Here is a 9176-nt window from a genome sequence, read left to right on the forward strand (position 1 = left end):
CCATGTTTAGCCTCAAATCCCTTCTATCTAGAATGTAGTTACATGTGTCCAGTAGGAATCATTTACCTTCAGTTACCTTAAAGTCTCGATTACCCTAATTTCTCTTTGCTTCACTGGCTTTGAGGATCCTTGAAATGTTTGGGTTGGTTAGTTAGTTAGTTAGTTTCCAAGATTAGAATCTAGTCATTTACTAGGACCAATCAGTGATCATCCTGGTAATATTTTCTGTACTGGGTAAAATTTTCCTAAGCTTCTAAGGCAGTTAGGCATTTCATTTTCTTCAAAATTAACAGAAGTTGGGTGCCCAATCCCCTTAGGCACCTTTGAAAGTTTTGCTCCCAGAGCAGAAGTGAAGCTGCTTGCTGTGATTTATGTAGCACAGACCCACTGGTTCATCCATCCATGACTTCTCGATACCTTCTGTAGCCCAGGGTTTTGCCACCATCATGGAGGCTGATTTGTTCTCCTCTTCCCCTCCTGAGGGTATTGTGTGTGTATATATATGAATGTTTGTTGACCATTAAGGCATAGCTCCAGACAGGGACTTTGGTGCCTACCACCCAGTGAAATCTTTCGCTTTCAGTTTGGCACTCAGGGTCTTTGCAGAGTTCATGGGGTGCCTAAGAAAGCAGGCAACATGTTGAGCTTTCTTAGGTAGCAGGAGGGAGTGAAGGAGGAGAACTGCTGAGGAGAAAGGTGGGATTTAAATGTCAAAGAGTTAAAACCCTAAGACAAGACTCCTTTTTTCACATAAAAAGGGGCTGGAAGGAATGATTGTGGTCTCCTTTTACTCAACAGTCAACTGGTTAGCATCCTCTCCTGGGCTGTGAGACCTAGACCTATCTTCTGCCTAATTAGAAAGAGGAATTTTGACCCCGGTCTCCCATCTTCTACCAGAGCCCCCTCACAGCTGAAGCAGAAGTTATTCTAGGGTGTGGCATTCAATTTCTTCAGTTAGAGCTGCTTCACTTTGTCTAAGGGACTTAATGATTCATTTGAACAGACAGGTTGCAGAGATGACCTTTGCTTGAAAGATGTCTTCCAATTCCTGCTCCAGTGAAGTATTTGATTTCTCTGGCAGTGCTCAAGGACACTGTGCTGCTCTATGAAAGCCATCTCTTTAAGAGTGCAAGAGTGTAGTCATGTCTATCCACCCATCAGACAGACTATTTAGCACTGCTGAGAGGCCATGCCAATTAACCTGCCACTGTGATAAATTAGCCTGACTATAGATGGGCCTACACTGCTTCCTGTTTGAGGGGCAGCCAGTGCAAAGCAGCCCCTCATGTTTGAGGACATGAGCAGATCTAGAATGTTGAAAAGGGGGGTGCACATGGTGAAGTGCATCATCATGTGTCAACACCTATTTTTCTCCAATTAAAAATAAACTAGAAGCTTTACTAACATGCTATGGGCCTACAGCTCTGTTATTCAAGTTTAAGCTTGAAGGAAAAACATAACTTCATTGGAATGAGTTAAATACATTTTATAGACTTGTGAAATAGGAGCTTTGTTACCAGGAGCATCTAACAGACAGGAGAATTGCAGAACAAATGATAGTTTGGTGGAACATCAAGACCATTATAAAAAACAAAGGGTTGTTAACACCTGTAGAATGAAGAGTTTAGAGGGGGTCGGATAGTTGATAATGAGCCATGACATCAATTGAGTCCCTCAGCTCTGCCTGACTAAAAATGCTGTGGCCACTGCGCAGCAGTAGGTTTTAAACTTTGGGTGGAACAGGAGTGAAAGGGGGGGTGCAAGTGCACCACTCCTTGATCCACCCCTCATTAAGAGCATCACTGCCAGGAATGGCAAATGTATTGTGTCAGCATAACCATCCCCAAGGTTAGGCAGTGTCTGACTGGGCTCTAAGGATCTCTGTAGTGTCTAAATGTTGCAGTCTGGATCCCTTTGATCTATCTCAAAGATACTCCTGTGAGAGCTCTCTAGGAAAGCCCCTGAGGAAATCAATACCTTTGTATTCAGTACAGAGTGTGATTAATGCATTGAGCCACAAATTGAGTGATGGGGGTAAAAAGAAATATAGAATAAATTCTAGTTCCTCTCAGGCACTGGTGCTCACCTGTGGTGTTGCACCTGTTTGGAGCCAAGGGCTAGTCCACAGGCTAGATCAAACCCCACGCACCAGTCTGCTACCAGATAGGGCATGTGCCACCTTCCTCAGCCCCATGTGCCTGGATCAGGGCCTGCACTGCCAAACTGGGGCCTAGTGTTGCCTCCCTCGGCTCTGCAGTGCTTCCCTGGGGCCTGCATTGATGGATCAGGGTCCTGTGCTGCCCCCCTGAGGTTCTGTACTACCTCCTTAGAGTCTGCAACACTGGATAGAAGCCCTGCGCAACTGGATCAGGACACCACTCAACCCTGCACTGCAGGGTCGGTCCCACACTGCCTTCAGCCAGCCCATGTGCCTGGTTTAGGCCCCAGGCCACCTCTGTGCACCCATCCAGCATGCTATCCAGCCCCCAGGGCTCCCCACAGGGGTGCAATAGGTGCCACCACTCCTCTGTCACCAAATTTTGGACCCCTGTGGGCTGGAAGGCATGGATCTGCAGGCCATACTTGGTCCATGAGCTGGAGATTGAGCACCCCTGGTTTAAAGGATTTAGGTGTCTAACTTCCACCTTTTGAGATTCTGGACCTAAAAAATTACCCTTCCTCATAAGTGGTGCTGAGTTCCAGTTGTACAAGTAACCTTAGTTTTGGCATTTCCTAACTTCTGAGTGTTTGACTGAAACCATGTTATTGTTTTAGCACATTCAGTGACTTATAGAAATAATTCTTTTCAATTGTATCTGTCCTTCTAAGAAAAGGCCTATGATAAAAGCTTAAGGAAAGGTGATATTGTTGTGGCCTTTTGATAAGGAACTGTTTTACTAAAGTGATTGTGAAAGAGTAAAATCCCCTTGCTGCATTTTTTTAGCTTGCATTATTCCATCTCTTGATGCCTTTCCTTTTAGAGAACAAGAGGTTTCTAAGATACTGGAAATTTGGGACACATCATGTTACCCCCCTCCTTATGTACGTGCACAGAAATTCTTTTGAACATGAAAGTAGTTGCCTTTAGCAGGACAACTTGGATGAGAGTGGACTTCAGGAGTGGTGCATGGTCAGATGAGGGACTATGACTGGGATTTGTATGGGTCAAAGTATTCAAAAGTCTGCTGAGCCTAGATAGTTCTTCTGGCTGGCATGGGTAAGGCACTCCAGTTTCTGTAGCCAGGCACATATGGGGCAGTGATGCAGCTAACATCACATCCAGCTGCCTTTTAACTCCCTAGCTTCCTTTCCAGCTGCATTGAGAGGCGTCAGCCCACAATGCAAGTCCAAGATAAGGCCTTTGGAGCCACAGAATGATATGTTAATTGGTCTGCCCCCGCATATCTTCTTTGCAAGAGAGCCTAAGGGAACTGAATGAGGTTTGGGCTTCCACCAGCCTATGGGCAGGTCTGCTAAAGGGCAGGGGTTTGTTGGTGCTGCTGTTCCAAAATCTCATAGCTGGTGAAAGCCCTTGTGTAGACACAGGTATGCTGGTATGAATATCCATATACATTTCCGGAGACAGCCTTTTTTTGCTTGGAGAACTTTTATGAATTCTACCAGCTAACATGCTCTTTGACAGTATAAGCAGCATCTACACTAGGAGGATTTTTCTATTAGAGCTATAGTTAAGCCTGCAAAACTTTTCTGGTATAGACAAAGCTCCTCTGAAAATCCCAGCCTACATGAAACCAGAGGAGATGAAAAGAGTTAATGGCCAGCATTTTAATACTACAGCCATGGCCGTTAGGAGAGTGTTTAAAATAGAGCCTGTGACATATTTCTAAAATGGAAGATGGATTTTATTTTTTTCTGAAAGAAATCTTCCTGCCTGAGTGAACCTGGATCTATTCAAGAAGAGTCTTATCATCAACTTTATTATCACCATACTTCCCATGCTTATTCAGTAAGCTTGTATTTATAAGCTTGGTTGACCAGATGGTCTTTCCAAGAACAGCTACTTGCAAAGTGAAGCCACAAACCAATACAATAAAATAAGAAAAGCAGAAGGGCTTCTCTTCATAGGAAGGAAAAACTTTCCTTAACTCTTTTTGGCTCAGGGTTTGCAAGTTACATAAGGAGGAAAAGAAATAACACAGGAGCTTAAGAGAAGATAAAATCAGACTAAAATGCAGACTAATGTAATTGCAGAACATTAGTCAGTCTTTCTTGTGGAAAGAGAAAAATGTCTGCTATTGTGCTGCTATAGAAACCAAGTAGGGTATGTGGGTGGGTGAGAGTGTGTGAGTGTGTTTCGCCCCTCTCCCCTCCCCCCTCTGTCTTGGAATGGAGATTCTATCTTCATAAGCTTGTACTTATAAGCTTGGTTGACCGGATGATCTTTCCCTGTACAAAGAAAAGTTGTTTTCCTAGTATTTAATTTCTTCTACTGTCTCAGTTCCCTCCTTTTGTCCTGTCTCTAATGGGTAATGCATGTCTTTGTCAAAGGAGGAGGTAAACTAGTGGCACTGGCCACAATTTAACTGCTTTGCTCAGTGTTTGCTTCACCCAGATTTACATGACGAAAGCTTGGAACATGTGTACTCTGTCAGGAGGGCACTGGACCCTTTTATTGTTTTTATTTGTACATGACTGTACAGATGGTCAGTGATGCTGGGGAAAGTAAATACTTATCTGAAATGAACACACACATTGTCTGGGTTTCTGAACACAGCGTCCAAACAACTTGTCTTGTATTTTTAAGATGTATGTTGGGAGTTAAATGCCCTACACATTGAAAAAAAGAAGACAGAATCAAATAATGCCAGGCCTGCCTTCTGCGTTGTACTGCTGCTAAATTGTCTTTATACAAGACCTGCCTGTGAACTGTGGCTTTCGGAACAACAGCATGAGAGCATTAAAAAGATCCTATATTACATAGAGTTCATAGGAATAGAATTGCTAGAATGGGATCAGACACATCAGATATCTAGTGTGATATCATGTCTCTGGCTGTGGCCAGAATCAGACACTTTAGAAGAGGGCATAAGAAACCTTGCATTAGCAGGTTTAACAGGTACCCCCACATTAGGTCTCTTTCTAATCCATGAAGATTGGTTTCACCCCAGAAGAATAAGGATCAACAGCACTTCTGGAATATGCTAGTTACCCATTAAAATCCAATCCCTTTCTGAATCTTGCTAAGCCTTTGCATGGCTTCCTGTGGCAGTGAATTCTATAGTTCAACTCCATGTTGTGTGAAAAAGTCTTTCCTTTTTAATATGTTTTTAATTTTACATCTTTAATTGCATTGAGCCTTCGCTGGTTCCTGTGTTATGAAACAGAATGAACACAAGCTCTTGATTTGCCTTCCTTTTCCCATTTATTATATTATAGTTACGCATTTTCTCTTCTCAATCTCCTTTCTATGGTAAACATTTCTGTATGTCTTGGGATCTTTTAGTCTTATGCCTTGTGAGAGTTTATCTGAGCCCCAAATCATATTCTTCATCTGCCTCTATGGGTGGTGAGGGTACTAAGGGCATCTTTACACATGTTCTGGGGTGGAAGGGGGGCACTTTAATTAGAATGGCTCTGGGAGCCATTCTAATTAAAGTCCCTGCAGTGTCACATGTATTCAGCATCCCATGCTTCAAAATGGTGGCGGGAGCACTTTAAGGAAAGCTTGTTTTTATGTGTTAGTTAAATCGCCCCCGCCATCATTTTAAAGCATGGGGATGCTGAATACACATGATGCGGAGGCTGCTGGAATATGCTAAGTAGCACGTTTCAGACTCGATTACTTGAGTTTGCTCTGACACGTGCTAATTAGCACGTCAGAGCAGACATCCAGCATGTGTATAGGTGCCCTAAGGTGCATGGTTGACAGCCCAGAGGTTGCAAGTTTGAGGCCATAGCAGAAGTGCTCACAGCAGGGCCCCATCAGATTCCAACAGATCTGTGAATTCTGCTAAATACTTTGTTGCAAGGACATGGAAAAGGGAAGGAGCTCTCTACTTCTGCAATATCCTTTTGGAGATGGACTTCCTAGTACTGAAAATATTGTTCTAGATAAGGCCTCACTATTCATTTATATAATGGCATTATATAGTTGCATATTTAGCAATGTAGAACTAGAAGGAATCTTGGGTTATTGAATCCTAACCCCTGCAACAATGTCATATTCATCCAAACTGGGCGTGAAAGTCATTAATGAAAATATTGAATAAGACTGATCTTTGTGTAACTCCACTAGTGACCTTCCTCCAACCCAATCTTTCTCCATTTACCATGACCTGTTGCCATTTCCCCTTTAGCCAGAGCATCATCCATTTTACACTTCTTATACTCCAGTTAAATGAATAATTTCCCATTTGGAACTTTATCAAACATTTTATGGAACTCCAGCTGGATTAGGGGTGATGCACTTGCTTCATCTAAAAAAATGAGTTTTCTTATCAAGTTACTGCCACTCAGTCTACTTTTGCCAAACCCCTGTTGCATCCCTTTGTTCCATTTACCAACATACCTTCAATTATCTTTCTTTCAAAATGTTGTCTAGAGCCCTGAATACTGATGAAGCCAGAATAATGAGTTTATAATTGCCTGGGTCACTTTTTTTGCCTCTGTTAAGGATGGGGTACTATTTTTGTTAATCTGCAATCATCTAGTACCACCCCCAGCTTGACAGGTTTATTAAAGAAACATTTCAAGAGATCTGTGACTTCATATACCAGTTCTTTCAGAATGCTGTGGTGGAGATTATCTAGTTCATTTGGCTTGGGGGCATTGAGTTTTCTGAGTTTGTTTCCACATTGGATGTAGTAATTTCCATTTCCACACCCTCAATCTCAGCATCTTTTTGTCCCCACATTTAGTATCATTAGCTTTATTGAAAACTGAAGCAAAGTAGTTACTTAATCTTGGGGGCTTGATCCTTAATCTCTACCACATCCTTACTGCATAGGAACCCCACTTCTTTCCTGTTCTCTTTTTGTTTATATGGCTGAGGAACCTTTGCTATTGGTTTTAATTTCCTTTACAAGGTCTAACTTGGTTTGGGTTTTGGCAGTTTTGCAGTCTATCATATCAGACAGACCACCTTACCACCTTTTATCTTGTATTTGTCTTATCTGCATAGTGTTGCTCTTCAATATTTGTGGGCCTGTCATGATTGCAATTACATCCTGTTTTAATTACCATCACAATATATATTTTGCACCAGCAATTCTTCAGCTGAAGTCAGAGGTGTGAACCAGGGTTTGCAGATTTGAGGAATCTGACAGGGGCTGCTGCAGTCCCTGAACAGGGGGCAGCAAGACTAAAGTCAACATGCAACTATAGGAATGCTCTAATGAGGCACACACCATGTGCAAATGTGGAGGAAACTTTCAGACTAGAGAACACATACTAGCCTGCCCATGTATGGGGGAACCATGCACCAACAAGGATCACACTAATGCTACAGATAGAGTGATAGCATGTGCCCATTTTTGGATTCAAATTTGAACATGGTGACCAGGCACAAGCTGAAGACAACCAGCTGCTCTAGTTCTTCTATACTGATGCTCAGGCTCCTTGCATTACTACATGTCAGTTCTCTTAACCGAAATACTTGTCTTTTCACTAGGGGTGTTGCCTACTTGACTCTCATCAACATTGGTACTTTTTTTGTTCTCTATTCTGCAACTTTCTGATACTCCTTTAGCCCAGTGATTTTCAACTAGGGTGGTATGGCAGTCTGGAGTGCTGTGAGATCCTTCCAAGGGTTTCACAAAATACCACTCAATATTAGCACTTCAGGGTGTGCAAGCACCTACATGATTCACAAGATAAACCCAGAGATTTCAAATGGGAATCCAGTGCATCAAAAACATTCTGACCTGTTGTGAGAATAATTTAGCGTTGTCTTTCTGAGTCTTGGCTTTATTTTTCTGTTGTCAAGAAACAAGTGGAAAGCTAAGAACTGGTATTTTCTAAGGGGTGCCTTGACTCTAATGAGGGTGCCTTGATGTGAAAAAGGTTAAGAACCACTGCTTTAGCCAGTGCTTGTTTATCTGATTTTTCCCCTTCCTATGTATTAAAACTGGGTGTGAAGATTATACAAATCTCATTCAATTCCCTCTCTTCCCTTTATTTCTTGGCTTTAAACCCTGTCAGTTGTGCCAGCCTTAGTCCTAGGATAATGTCCCAGGTACTCCGGGTGAGGGGAAGTCCATCCATCAAGAGTCTTTTTCCATGCATGTTTCCCAATGGTAGGAACCTTTCTTGTAGTACCAGTCTACAAGCCATTTGTTGTTCACAGATTATTCTCCATCCCATTCTTCACACAGCCTAACATCAGGCTTCCATTTTGAAGGCAGTCACACTTTGAGTCTTTCTGTTGCTACCCATAAGACCAGGGACTCTTTTCAGAGTGGGTATACAGAATCCCCTTGGCACGTTTAGATTATGGAAACAATTGTGCTAGTTTGCACTTACATATGTTATACTATGCTTACTTCTCCTTAGGTTTTTACAGTCATTGACTTGTTCCTATTGAGATCAATTGGGCTAGGAGCTGGATATACATGCACAAATGGAGGACAATCCCCAGCCAGGTGCTGGGGGGAGCTGGATAGCATCTGATGAAGAGAACTTAGGTTCACAAACGCATGTACACTATCTCTTAGTCAGCTCACGAAGGTGCATCTCTGCCCTGCCTTCTGAGATGACAACAGAGCCAAGTGTGTAGCAGCCCTGGCTTGGGTCCAAATGCCCCAGTAGACAGGCGAGTACAATTTTAGGTGGCTTGTGTGGAGTTTGGCTCGGACCCCTCCTGGGGCAGCACTGTCTTCATGCATCAGGGCTATCCAACAGCAGCCCAAGTGCGACCTGTGAGGGGGCACGTTGTGGTACCGCTCCTGCCAGGCTGCCAGGGCACGTGCAGTCTTTGGGCAGTCCGTCCCTCCTTTGGCTCCTGCCTGCTGCACCCCAGGGCCCGGGGGCTGAGGGCGAGGCCGGGCCGTGAGGGGAGGCGTGGTGGTGGGGCAGGCGCCCATGCGGTGGGTGGCCGCGAGCTCGATGCGGCCTGGGCCAGACGAGAGGAGGTGGTGGCACTGCCCCCCAACGGCTGGCTGGGAGCAGCAGTTGTGGGTGTGGCTACGCGGCCCCCGGGCGCCGGGACCGGCCAATGG

The 9176-nt window shown here is 43.8% G+C and overlaps 1 protein-coding gene across 1 annotated transcript in view; it reads left to right on the forward strand.

Annotated features, from left to right (window-relative positions):
• Positions 1–4490: 4490 nt before the first annotated feature.
• Positions 4491–9176, forward strand: part of RASL11B (RAS like family 11 member B) — a 7993-nt gene continuing 3307 nt past the window's right edge. The window contains exon 1 of the mRNA XM_019525861.1: positions 4491–4515. Coding sequence (XP_019381406.1) covers positions 4491–4515 — 25 coding nt within the window. The remainder of the gene's footprint in view (positions 4516–9176) is intronic.

This window comes from Gavialis gangeticus, unplaced genomic scaffold, assembly GCF_001723915.1.
Source record: "Gavialis gangeticus isolate Ggan-Ray unplaced genomic scaffold, GavGan_comp1, whole genome shotgun sequence".
In the NCBI taxonomy this organism is placed as follows: domain Eukaryota; kingdom Metazoa; phylum Chordata; order Crocodylia; family Gavialidae; genus Gavialis; species Gavialis gangeticus.